At 34.4% G+C, this 14,159-nt stretch overlaps 1 protein-coding gene across 1 annotated transcript in view; it reads left to right on the top strand.

The window, feature by feature from the left end:
- The window catches only part of LOC109545939 (protein O-mannosyl-transferase TMTC2), a 365,218-nt gene extending 359,119 nt beyond the window's left edge, over window positions 1–6,099 (top strand). The window contains exon 12 of the mRNA XM_048661437.1: window positions 1,791–6,099. Within this exon, the coding sequence (XP_048517394.1) occupies window positions 1,791–1,943 (153 nt within the window). The 3' untranslated portion in view covers window positions 1,944–6,099. The remainder of the gene's footprint in view (window positions 1–1,790) is intronic.
- The last annotated feature ends 8,060 nt before the right edge of the window (window positions 6,100–14,159 follow it).

Here is a 14,159-nt window from a genome sequence, read left to right as displayed (position 1 = left end):
TTCGTTTAACGAAACACTGTTTCAGTGTATTATTGGACCTTATTGAGGACTACCTTAAAACATATACTGTGAGAAGGAATTCATTGTCCGTTAGTGAACAGTCATGTTGAATTCAGATAAAAACCGGAGAGCTTTTACATCAAATCTGTGGCTGTTTTTTGAAACATCTTCAAACCATATGTTTGCCGACCGATCAAAATTAGTTTTTTATTGTGGCGTCATCTACCTTGCGATGCACAAAAGTGAAAGTTCTTTACTATCCGCTTCTTTTTTACCGGTATTTCGCACCTTCCGTACTACCAGTCAAAAATGGAACATACCCTATCAAGCAGTTCCCTCTGTCGGTCGAATTAAAAAGCTACTTATCCAACGGATTGTTATGAGCTCGATATAACTTTGTCTGTCACCGTTCGGAAACCCATAAAATCTTATCGGTCTTATAACTTTATCCACTACATAGTTATGGAACCAATAAGGGCAAATGATGAGAAACCGGGCATAAATAAAATACAATTCTGTCGTTAAAACACAAAAAGTGTTCCAAAATAAAGAAGTCCGGCCCGCTCTAACTCCAAACACCTTTGTGTCACAATCACTTCGTATACTTTTGCCAGCAGTCTGGGCTTATATTTTGAGCAGCTTCTCCTATTCGGTTAATTAACTGCTGCTCCATTTGAACCAGTGTTCGGAAGATCAGAGATTTAATAGGTTCAAATGGAGCAGCAGTTAATTAACCGAATAGGAGGAGGGAGGCTCAGCTGTAATAATCTACAATACCTGTTCCTCTAGGTCTGGAAAGCAAGCACTTTCAGATTGTCCACTATCTGCGCCCATTTTGGGCCATTCGGCTAGTGTCTAGCCCTTTGCTGGTGTAACTTCTTACAGCTTCTGCTATGTTAATGTGGCAATTTCCCATAACTAGTCGCATTTTCGCAAATTCGCTGATAGTTTACATTTCATGAAAGGAGCTTTAAAAGCCACAGGTTGACATATGCTTCCCATCAAACACACCTTGGTCCCTGAGACGTCCCACGGAAGTCATTACAGAATATAGGCCTAAGTCCCTCGGACATCCCGGGACGTCCCCATATGTACGCGGGACGTCCATGGGACATACTAAATGTGGGCAATTCTAGAGGCAACGCAGAAGGGGGAATGGATTCGAGATACTCGAACTTTATCCAACAAACATGGCCCAACGGCAACATAGGGGATGATCCCTATAAAAAAGGTGTCCGTCAAAGTGACGTCCGGCGTTCTGAAAAAATTGTATTGGAAAGAAAAGGGTATCAAATCTCCGGCCTATCCAAAACCTCTAAGGTTTGCCGACAATATCGTTTTAATAAGCAATCACCCGCACGAGCAAAAAGTGAGGCTTGGTGCACTTTTTGAAGCATTTGCCGCAACAGAAATAAATAAAAAATAAGCTTGGATATAGTAGTCACTGGATAAACGGATTTCCCACACCACCATGACCACAAGATCCGTATTTTTAAACTAATCTCAAATCAAGGTTCTGCTCGTGCCCCGAAAGGTCGCGATCGTTCTATCGTCATGATCAATGATCGTCACAAGTGCCTTTGCACTTGTTGCGTACATTACATATCGGAGGTCAATTGCTAAAACGTAATCGGTGATAATTATCGTTCTTGAGACTTGACTCGTACTCAAGCATCCTTAGTTGCAAGTAGGATTAATTGCTTTTATTTTCTTCAAAGATTTGCATACCAGCTTATTGAAGAGTTTGGCGGATTCTCTTGCAAATACGACTGAATATTTTTTTGTTTCAGGATCCCCGAGGTCACACAAATTTGGGAGCTATGCTACACTTAAATGGCAAATATAAAGAAGCAGAACACAGCTATAAAAAAGCACTAAAACTGCAACCAGACGATGAAACAACACTGACAAACCTGCACAGGTTATACGGCATTATGACCTGACCCTAGGACAAAACCAAATATCGGGGTTATGTGATAAATAAGAAAACTGGGGAAAGGGTGAATGCCGAATATATTGTGTACAGAGAAAATGGTGTAGGTATCTTACAAAGTACTAATAAACTAAATAGGTTTAGGAGTAAAGATAATTTACCGAGTTTTGTTTAAGTTAGGTCCCAGCGAATAGCAGCGATTAATCAAATTATATTACTTGCAATAGGGACTTTAACTTATTTAACAAATTATGTCTGCGAAATATATTTAAAATTTTTAGGGGTTTGTTGCTCATTGTACTTCGATCTAATCACCAAAATAGAAATATGTGAAATAAATATATTTAGGGGACGAAATAAACTTTGACGCTAATAAATTTAAAAAATATATGCAAGGTGTTTCATGAGGAATAGGCATTATTTTAACCACGCATAAGTCTGAAATTAACCCAAAGTTTCTATATAAACAATTTTCTAATTAATACAATTATTTTTCAAATTGTTTGTTGCATTCCAAATAAAAAATGTGTCTTGCATTTTCATTATAAGACAAGCAGTTAAGATTTTAAAGTAAGGTTTGTGGTAGATGGGCCAATTTGGCCACCTTTAAATTCAATTGGAGATGGGTGGAGACAAAAACTGAGCACATCTCATAAAAAATTGTCGATAAATGTAGGGAGAGCAAAGGTTTACTTTTTGAGCGCTGGTATTTTTGGTCTTTTATTGATATTAAAGCAGTGTACTTACTAAAACCTCTAAATATATCTACTTTGGTAGCTTTTTAGTTTATGTATCCGCTACGGACTAATAAAAATCGTGGGCCTGTAAATTACTAACTAATAATTTTAGCTAACCACTCGCATTAGTTTTTCTCTGCTCCAATACAAACGGTGGCTTAAATGTGTCCAGTTTGAAGCCCCTGCCATAAATCTTATCGCGTAAAACAAGGAATTTGAAAAGTTTTTGTAATAAATAAAAAATACAGTGTCGTGTCATTTTTTCCCTTATCAATTTAGGTAGCGTGCAGGTACGCACGCCACTGTCAAAATTTAACAAAATAATTTTATTACAAGACATGCTTCTTCTCCTGCTATTGATCTCTGGAAAATTTCGTTAAAATATATGCATGCCTTTTGAAGAAATTTTTCATTTTGCATTTGTAATTAAATTTCAACACCCTGTAAGTCAGTTGCAAAGCATTTTTGAGCAGATCAATTATATAACAGACTATGGTTATTTTGAGACGTAGAACACGTGGTGAAAGTAATGAATCTTCGTCCCTGATGAAACATCTTGTATATACGAATAGCAAAATATCCCGTAGCTTTAATTTTTTATGCGTAGACATTGCCCGTAGACAGAGATGGATTTGACCTATGCATTATATACAATAACTTGTTGTAGATAAGTGAGATAAAAGATAACACCTTTTGCGATATTTTTTATAAAATAAATAGCATCCTAAGATTGTTGTTTAAGATTTGAAATTTGAAATTATTGTAAGATTTTTGCCAATTACCTTGTAAATATTTCCAATCGGTCTAGTATTGTTGATCGACGATTGATTCACAGAGGGAGAGGAAAACTTATTGCTAATTATATGGCATTGTTATTGAATATCATACAAATTTGTCTTTAAATCTCAGATAACTTGAAAATTCTTTGTTCAGTCGGCTTGAATAGAAAATTTAAGATTTTTTCATCAGTTTAAAACCTGACTTTTTCTGTAAATCATTCCACGTGAGCATGAATGGTAATGGTTGAGCATTTATAGAGGCCTATTGCAATTAGCTAAGTAAGTACCAATATAAATTTTATGAAGAAATTAATATTCCAGTAACAGTTGAAATCATAACTGTTGTAGTAAAAGACCTAATGCAATCCTCTTCCAAAATGTGTGTTTTATTTACTAATTTCAACACCAGTATAAAAGCGCAACTTTTCGGTTTTTAGCTGTTCCATTTTGCTTCCGGTTAAGCATTTACCTATAAATACGATAGAAGTATAAAATACACATACTAAATTAGTACATTTGTTAAATTGTCAAAGGAATTATTTTTAAAACACGAACAAATGCAGACAACTATTTACATATTACGAAAATTAAACTGTCGATAAAATTAATATTGAACACTTAGCAACTGTTTTAGCATACTTATTCAGGTTAATTAATTTCAGAGCAAAACATATTTAAATTAACGTAAAACGTTTCATTAAATGCTTATTATATATCCGTTGGGTTTGTTTTAATATCTGCTGATAGCAATTCTTTTCAATGGGGCCACCGTTCTAACAGTGGTCGGTAAAATAATTAAAAGGACAATATTAACGACGATCTATGGTGATAGCAGTTTAGTTGAAGTTGAATTTGATTTTAAAATACTCAAAGCTAATTTATGCAATAAGTAAGAGATATTTTGTAAATTGCATTGACGCTTTTGTAAAATAGGGTGCATACAGCTGCTATTCTGAAAATGACTTTGCTAGTACTATACTTTTTTACTGCAAGAATATATATTTTTAATAAGGATGCACTACGATATTTGAGGTGCTGTTACTATAAAGTCACATAGATGAAATTAAATAATTTTTTATTTATTTTGTTTTCTATATGAATCGTGACCTCGACTAACCTCATATGTCGAGTTGCATTAGCACAATTCAAGCCAATCAAATACTGAACTAAAGTTGTGCAGTTGAACAAAAGACAATAAATATTTCAGAACATTTCAGTAGATTTTAATAAATTTGTGAAATAATGCAAAATGTAAAAACGATAGTCGGTCAGTTATCCAATACAATTTATGTATGAAATAATTCGTATAAGTTAGCTTTGGGATTATAAATAGTAACAATTATGTAAAATATCAAGTTCTAAATGCTGGTATCTTGTATTGTACATAGGTAAATTAATTCATTTCTATTGAATTTTATTATATGAAATATATTATAAAATATCCTATCGTTTATCGTTGTCACATATCGGTTAATAGGTGTAAAATAATATCCTAGAATAAAACAATCATGCGGTTCAAGTTCGATTTGGAATTATGTGGACTTTTATTAATTATTGTTTTTTAATTCCGCCTACTTTGTAGGATTAACATATTTGGTTCAAGAAATTCAGAGCATTTTAGGTGAGTTTTGTACGTTTGTCATTGTTTATGTCTTTGAAAATCATACATGATAAATAATAAGTACTAAAACAAATTTGTTACAATCGAATACTGGTGGACACTGCAATCGGTATTGAGTCTTTGTTTACAGATCCTCAAATTAAAATACAAAACAAAAATTATAAATAATATTGATTGAATGAAAATGTGAAAAACAATAATCGACTGAAATTTTCGGCAATCTCAACGAATGAATTTGAACAACGGTTTATTCTCTTTTATATATTCACTATCTCTGCCAATTAACATTTTCCACTAATCTGGCTTTGAAATTTAAAAAATAGTTCACAAATTGTCGACATTTGTTAATAATGCCATCGTATGAGTAGTTAGCCATTTAATTGGCAGCGCTAATACTAAACTCAGCGAACTAATTATCGCAATATGAGAAACAATTTCTGACGGTATTGACGGAGCAGTCTTGATTTCTAGGTCCATTTATCAAAGCTAACTTTGTTAGTATCTAGACTATTTTATTATCAATTGAAACTAAAAAAAATGAGAGGTTGTTACTTAAAAACGCTATTAATAATTGCACCTACGCAGTTAGAGTATACAAGTAATAACAATTTAAATTTTTCGGTTTATAAAGAACATAATACCTGTGGGGACCATTAGTAATTCCTGTAACTTTTATGTTACAAAATGGTTGTGTAATTGTTTTCGACCATTAGTTTAATTAAAAGATATATAAATTCTTGCAATACTAATATTTTCCACTTTCCAAATCGAATTTCTGTCAGCGGAAGCATCTGTTTATTATACATGTTCTTACCAAACGAAATTCTTGTAAAACCTCTTTAAACTCTTTGTCAATAATAATCGTAGGATGTAGTTGTTTTTACAAAAGTTTTGAAATTTTAATACGTAAGCTTGGAACTGTAACTTAATCGAATATATTTCTAGCTTTCTATGGAAGGTACAACATTACATACAAAAACACTTGTAACAATTGAAACTGTAAAATAAAGCTTATCTTATTTTGTGTAACTGGATGGTTTTCTTTTAATGGTTATTTACCCATGTTTTTTAAAAGTTAGATTTATTTCTTAAAACTCACACTTGATTTGCAGAATTACCGTTGCTCCCGTACTTATGACGTAAATGTGAATAACGAGAGTTTCAAAAGGGCGGTATACCACCATGTTTGCTTAAAACAATAAATGAGAACATTAATTTCGATATACGAGAGAGCTAATCTTACGAGTGATTGATAAATCGACACGCGCAAATTAATTTCATTGTGGAGACAATCAGTTATTATCTCCTAAATCATAGAATTTAACATCGAAATTTGCGGACTGCATGATTAATTTTTAAATGTTAAAGAAAAATGGTCTTAGCTATACGAACTTTCTTTGAGACAAAAACTGACTGATTTGACTCTCGGTCACACAGGTCATAAGTTACGAATAGTACGACAAGGGTCTACGTATCGCACAGCAAGATCTTACATAGTTGTCACTTAGGGCTAGTTTTCGAGAGTCCACCCTTAACATGCCGGCCTCTTTGAAAACGCGATAACAACTTTTCAACACTGCACAGCTCCTGCAACGGACACAATTTCACAACCGGTCGCTTCAGTTGGACACTTGAAGCTTTCACCGTGGCTACTCGAACAACACCATCTGTTCCAGTATGGACTTTGTTGATTCGACCAAGTTACCATCTTGGAGGCTGAAGATTATCTTCCTTGACGATCACCATCTGCCCAGACTCCCACAATGGGCTGAAAGAGTTCCATTTCCTCTTTGATGGCAGCTCTACGACGTAATCCTTGTGCCAACGGCGTCAAAACTGCTGCACTAACTGTTGAACCCTAGCATAACTCTTCAATCTATTTGGAGAGGTATCTTCAAGATTCCGTGCGATCAAAAAATATGACGGTGTAAAGGGGCCAACATCTTCGGGATAACCAAAATGGGAAGTCAGAGGGCGGGAATTCAACATAGCCTCTACTTGTAACTAATATGCTATACAACTGCTCGTGACTTAAACTGCCAACCACCCTGCGCAAGTGACATTTGCAGGATTTCACACTCGCGTCCCATAATCCGCCGAAATGGAGATATCATACGTCTAGACGTAAATTCTTACAGGAAAAATGAAAAACCGTCTGAAAAGCAGTTCAAACAAACCCTTAGAGAACCAATATGCAAAAATGCCTAAGAATTTAGATTTAATTGTTATTTACTTACTGTTTGTAAATATTTTTTAAAAATAAGTAAAAATATTTAATGGGAACTTATCGTCTCAGCACATTTTTTCTCTCCACAATTCCTGAAGCGGCATCATTTTTTGACAAGCGTTAGCCTGTTCTAGTGTTTACAAGTTTATGGAAGCATACCATTTTACCTCGCAGTTTAAAAATGTTATCGAAAGAGAACTTAAACGCAACAGTGGTATTGCTTTGAATTTGGCTGGGAAATCGCAACGAGCCATTGTTAATGAACTACGACATTTACATGTGAACAAACTGTTTGTGTATCGGACTATTAAAAGTTACAATGATACTGGTAGCATCAAAAGACGCCATGGGGGTGGACATCCAAAAACAGCAACATCGCGAGAAATGGTACGAAACGCAAAGGCTAGAATCCAGCGTAATCCGCGACAAAGCGCAGTTAAATTGGCGAAAAGTCTCAATATGTCTGCTCGAAGCATGCGGCAAATATTAAAAAAATGAACTACGATTGAAGGCCTACAAAATAAAAAAGTGCAAGATTTAACACCTGCACGAAAGTCAGTTCGCCTCGCAAGAGCACTTGCAGGTTACTGGTGAGATCCAAAATTTGATCTTTTCTGATCAAAATTTTTTCCGGTTCAGCAATATGTTAACAAACAAAAGGATCTAATTTGGTTAGAGCACAAATCAAAGAACAATTTAAAGCAGCGAATTGCTCTGAAAAAGCAAGGGCCTGCATCAGTGGTGGTTTGGGACGCATTAACTGCCACAAGACGCTCACAAATCGTTTTTATTGAACAGGACGTAAAGATAAATCAACAAATCTACTGTGAATATAGAAGTAGACAATTCGGTAGAAACCATTGGACGTTTCAACAAGATTCGGCACCTGCCTACAAAGTGAAACCCAACGTTTTTTACAATAAAAGGTTCTCAGATTAATTTCTGCACAACCATGGCCACCATATTCCCCCGACTTAAACCCAATGGATTTTTCCATATGGTCCATTCTGGAGACCAAAATATCTGCAAAAAGATACATATTCGTACAGACTGTGAAGCCTTCCCGGACAGTCGCGATGCTGTTATATGCGCTAAAGGTGGCTACATCGAACAATAACTTATTTTTATTATGTTTTAATATTTAAGTTTTCTAATATATAAAAATTGAAATAACAAAATTATAGCATTTTTAATTGGTAACACTTTGAGTGCCGACCCCTGTACGTTCGTTCCTATGAGACCTAAAGGGTCGAAAATTTTGACTACTACTGCCGAGATAAATCCCTTTGTGATTCAATGTTGAATAGGTTCTTTCAAAGAGATGGAGTAACTTAGAAGGTCATTTTCACGTTCCCAAATCAAACCTAATGTCTTGTTTGTTTTATCATCTGATATAAAATACTGACATTGATGTTCAGCGTTTTCTTCAGAATCAAAAATGTCTTTATTGCTTGATGCCCACATTCTTAGTTTAAACTGTTCGGAAACCAATATTTGACAAATATAGTTTCTAAGAATTTTGACTTCTTCAATTGTAGAAGCCCCGGTAATTGTGACATAAAAACCGACACACTATAGACAAAAATAATCATTTATGGTAGGATCTAGTTTTGGAACGTCATTCAGTGATAATCCAGAATCGGATTTACACGAAGCGTTGAAAGCTACTCTACATTCGGTTGTAACGTAGCATGCCTTCATTACCGGGTGATGTGGCATATAATTAGATTCTTCGGTCACATTGGCACACGTACTAAGGACATATGATTTAAGTCAATGTATTCTTGCATACAATTATTGTACTCCGCTCTTACTGCAGAGTTTTTAAAACGACTTTTTCTAAATTTAAAATTTGCCTCAATGTAGATTCCCCAAAACTGCCAATTCTGATAGATTGTATCGAAAAGGAAAACAAGCTTTAAATTCACCAGATAACTCACGTGTTGTAGTTTTTACGTAGCAATTTCCACATTCTAATTCTTCTTTGATTTTCTTACATTCGGGTAAACCACTTAATAATCCAAAATCTTTCAACCTTTTGGTCTAGCGTTAACAAACGTATACTTAAATAGCTAGTTTCCTTGTTATTAGCAAGTAAATTAATCGAAGCGGACATTATCCAGCCTAAAATAATCTTCTGTAGGAGATAAAGCTTGGCCGTGTCCCATATTGACCTACTTCAAGCAATGACCAAAATTTGCCTTTCCCAAAAGCAAGGCAATGGGTTTAGGTTTGGGTCAGCCAGCTTGATATTTGGAGGAATTTTTAATAAATTCCAGTCAAACCAACTAAAAAGTTTTAGTTTTCGAAGAAACAACCATTTGTTGAAAATAATTTAGAACTAGTCGATATGTTAACGTTGACTAGGTTTGCCTACTGAATTTAACAGAGCCACATACAGGTATATTTAATTTTCTTTTATTTATTCCAAGTTTATTGGCTAAGTTTGTATAATTGGACTAACTGCCCGGATCCCACAGAGCTCTGCAGTGGACAGGTAGCACTTCATTATCATTAAGAATGACATTGGCAATTGATAACAACACATACATTTTAGGATTTTGATTAAGCAAAACTTAACTTGTACCGACTTTCAAGTTCAGCATTTTCTCATGAGGTATAGGAGAACTATCAACATGAGGCAGAGCACCAATCTGAACTTTATTTTGAAGTTCAACATGTAACAAAATGTTTTGGTTTTTATTACATTATCTACAATCTTCACCTTTGCAATTCTTGTTTGCATGCCCAGCACGTAGACATTTCGTGCAGAGATATAGTTTTCCATTTTCACCTAATCTTGATTCAGGTGTGAGATTTAAAAACCTACGTCAAAAATATATGATATGAGTTCCCTTGCAAAAATGACAAGCCTTTAGTCCAGACTGCTGCGTAACATGAGAAAATTGAGGTTTCGATTTAACTTCATGAGGTGTTCGACTTATTTCAGAAGCTACATTTGAGTCAATAATTTCTAAAGTTTGGCAATGTTCAGATGAAAATCTGATCAAGTCCTCATACGTGGACATATCTGTGAAATTTGAGAGAGACCCCTCCCAATCTCGTCTCAATAGTAAATCAAATTTTGATGAAACAATAAAAATTATAATCGAATCACAACTGGAAACTGGATGCTGTCAACTCTATATTAATAAGTTATGTGAACTCTACCTGCTTCCATTTTTTAAATCCAGAGACATTAAAAACTGATTTTTATTCGAATCTATCTAAAAGTACCATTTTTCGATCAGAAGCGATGATCATAAAGAAGTACTTTTTTTTACTGTTCATTTGTTTCACTTTTACGCACGGACTTTTATGAAAATGATATTGCGGTCTATTAGTGTCTGTGATGGTAATTGATAAATGATGGCTGTTTATTTCTTTGGGTGTATCGATCAATGAATAGCGTCAAATCAAAATACTATTTTTCTTGGGGCTACGTTCTCCAAAAGGGATAACTGAATGGTTTCAGTCTTGAAAATACTAGTAATCACATACTGGTTAATAAAAAGTATTAATTTAGTTATTAATATTAAACAATTATCTGCTTTTATTTAATTTTGAGTTGTCTATTAAAGTATCAATCTGGGCAAGTTGCAGACTTTCGTTTATATAAATGTATCTTAAGGATGAGACAAAACGCTGAATCGGAAAGCCTTCAAGAGTAGATTGCACAGATATTTCACCCTATCTGCTGTTAATTGTTATCTCGATTTCACTAACTAGGGTAAATTTATTCCAAAATTTTGTTCCCACTTTCACTCAGCTCTCCGAGAAAGCGACTCTTATTTGAAGTATTTTGGTGGCAGGTAATTTGGAAAATTATCTTCACTCTCAGCGGCGAAAATTTAAGTAATTGCGTCCATTATTTCCTTGTCCGCAGTTTAATTAAATACAGGCGCCGTGCAAGTAGATGGATGTGTTTAATCTATTTTAATATACTGAGCTTGCTTTTCTAATTTAAAATAATTTCACCTGCTTTCCGCAAAGACCTTCGCTCACTAATTTTGCAGTCCCGTTTCAGTCCTAAGGGAAACGTCCCCATTTATAATTATGGTGATTCTGTTCCCGATATACGACATATCATATATCTGCTCGTACCGCACATCGTCGGTCTGTAATTTCAACGAATATATAGAATGTGTAAAATGTCAGAGTTTATTTGTCGAAATTCATCGTTATTGCACCATGAGATTTGTTGCGATAAAAAAACGTTTATTCCATTATACGCATTCGGCCTGAATTTGCTGTGACAGAAGACACTTACAAAAATGTTAGTTTACAAGAAGAAAGCACTAAAAAGTACAGAGTTGATTGTACTTAAATTGGACAGTTTTGGTTTAGCAGACAAAAACAGCTGTCAATATAATTATAACTCGTGTTTTTGAGACGCATAATACGCAGTAACAGGACAGTTGTATTTAGATTTAATGGTGTCTTGTTTAATGTAAAGGTTTGGATATGATCAATTGCCCATTTAATTTTAGGGTCTCCATGTTTTCGTAAACTCATAAACTTTACGTTTTCGAAGTACATAGAAACGATTTATAAACAATTTTAATATTAAATCAACGAAACGTATTCAAGTCACTTCAAAACACACAAGGCCCAGAACCATATTTTGAAACGAATTTTTACTGCCACTTAACTCGTCTTTCACAAGTTGCTCAAAAAAAAAAACAAATTATTGGTACATTTTTAGAGAAGAAATTTTTAAACTTCTGAAGCGGATTTCGATTACTGGATTAAAAAGTGCTAATTGTGGGGGCATCCATACGACCTGTACTACATAGTACACAGCTAATTTAAATATTTCTTTTTCGCGCTAAAGAAAGGGACGCGTTTAATTTCGATGGAGTTTTGTTGAAACATTATTTGAAATAGTGCACTTAATTAATCGATATATGCACCAATAAAAAATCTCCTCTCTTTGTTCCATTACAATTTATTTTATAAAAGTATCATTACTTTAAAATAATTTCCTTCGGCATTTTCACCTAATCCTCAAATCCTGCAATTAGAAAACATAAGCTTTTAAAAAACCTGTAAAAATGATCATGAATAAGTCGGTATTCTTCGAAAACAATAAAACGCGAATAAAGTATTGGGTAGCAAATCTTATTTCAACGACTCGATACTTATCCAATTGCATTGTAAATCTCGAGAAACATAAAATAAAGCTCGCCTATAAAACACAACTTTGATATAAAAATAATTGCCGGTCTTAACGGCGACCACAAATCTTTATTGGATTGGTTCCAATTCGATACTGTAACTAAATTTCGAACTGGCGATATATGGAGACAACTCTACCTTTTTGACATTTAATGCCCGGTTTCTCAATATTTGCCCTTATTGGTTCCATAACTATGTAGTGGATAAAGTTATAAGACCGATAAGATTTTATGGGTTTCCGAACGGTGACAGACAAAGGTATATCGAGCTCATAACAATCCGTTGGATAAGTAGCTTTTTAATTCGACCGACAGAGGGAACTGCTTGATAGGGTATGTTCCATTTTTGACTGGTAGTACGGAAGGTGTGAAATACCGGTAAAAAAGAAGCGGATAGTAAAGAACTTTCACTTTTGTGCATCGCAAGATAGAGGACGCCACAAAAAAACTCATTTTGATCGGTCGGTGGAACAGCCACAGATTTGATGTAAAAGCTCTCGGGTTTTTATCTGAATTCAGCACTGTTCACTAACGGATAATAAATTCCTTCTCATAGTATATGTTTTAAGGTAGTCGCCAATATGGTCCAATAATACCCTGAAACAGTGTTTCGTTAAACGAAACCTGTCGCGAAATTCAGAATATCCATATTTGTTCCTTTGATCCTCTCGTTCAAGATACCGTCTTGGCCGTTCAATATAACTTAGAAATTCAATAATTTCATCATCAAAAGATGAACCCGAATTATCCATTTTAAATAATGATAATAAATTTTTATACGTTAAACAAAACAAAACTGTTATGCAATGCTGTCATGTAATAAAAATAGGTTATGTTAGGTTAGAATCGCTCTGTTGTAAAAATGAAAACAAACCCTACACGCTTGCGTCAGACGTTATGTAGCCGATATCCATCCATCTTCGAGTAGATATCTATTCGATAACTTATGAAACCAATAAGCTTTAAACAGACGTTGAGAAACCCAACAGACGTGATTTTGGTAGTTTATGAGACCCATAAGCTTATGTAACCGATATGTTGTAGTTCGGAAACCGGGCATAAGTCTGCTATAAATTTAGACTCTTAATTCCGTATTTCTAAAAATGGCTAGTTTATTTATTACAACTGTTTCTGCATAAATGGTAACCGAATATTATACGAGGAGTGCCGTATGCACATGATCAAAAAAGTACTGCGAAATTTGTTGGTTTTATGTCCTAACTTTTATTTAAAAAAAGTGTCCACCTGGCTAGATAGATGGTAAAATGGTAAATTTTTTTCGCAAATAAAACTGTTTTTCCAAAAATCGGGAGAATGGTACGATAGATTTTACTCGGACTCGCTGTAACTTTTTTCTATGTTAGGGTCATGTTTTGATGAAGCAACCGAGTTCATCCGATTTTGGCAACAAGAATTCTGGGGTGCTTTCTTGATGCAACAATAACCAGAATTTTTAATTCGGTAACTGGAATCAACTAATTTTTGTTAAGTATATACATTAAGCCTTTTTGAACATTTTTATGTTCCTTGCAAAATTTCGTAGTATTTCTAGCTTTTGCGCACATACGATTTCTGTTCCCTCTGTATTTAACAATTTCAGACAACTGCACACGTCGTAGTAACCGATAATATTCCTTTATACGTCTCTTATAATTTTTAACTGACCGACATTGTTAAAGCCTTTT

Source organism: Dendroctonus ponderosae, unplaced genomic scaffold (genome assembly GCF_020466585.1).
Source record: "Dendroctonus ponderosae isolate FM_Combo_2020 unplaced genomic scaffold, Dpon_F_20191213v2 Dpon_F_20191213_1, whole genome shotgun sequence".
Classification (NCBI taxonomy): Eukaryota; Metazoa; Arthropoda; class Insecta; order Coleoptera; family Curculionidae; genus Dendroctonus; species Dendroctonus ponderosae.
This window is presented reverse-complemented; position numbering and strand designations above follow the sequence as displayed.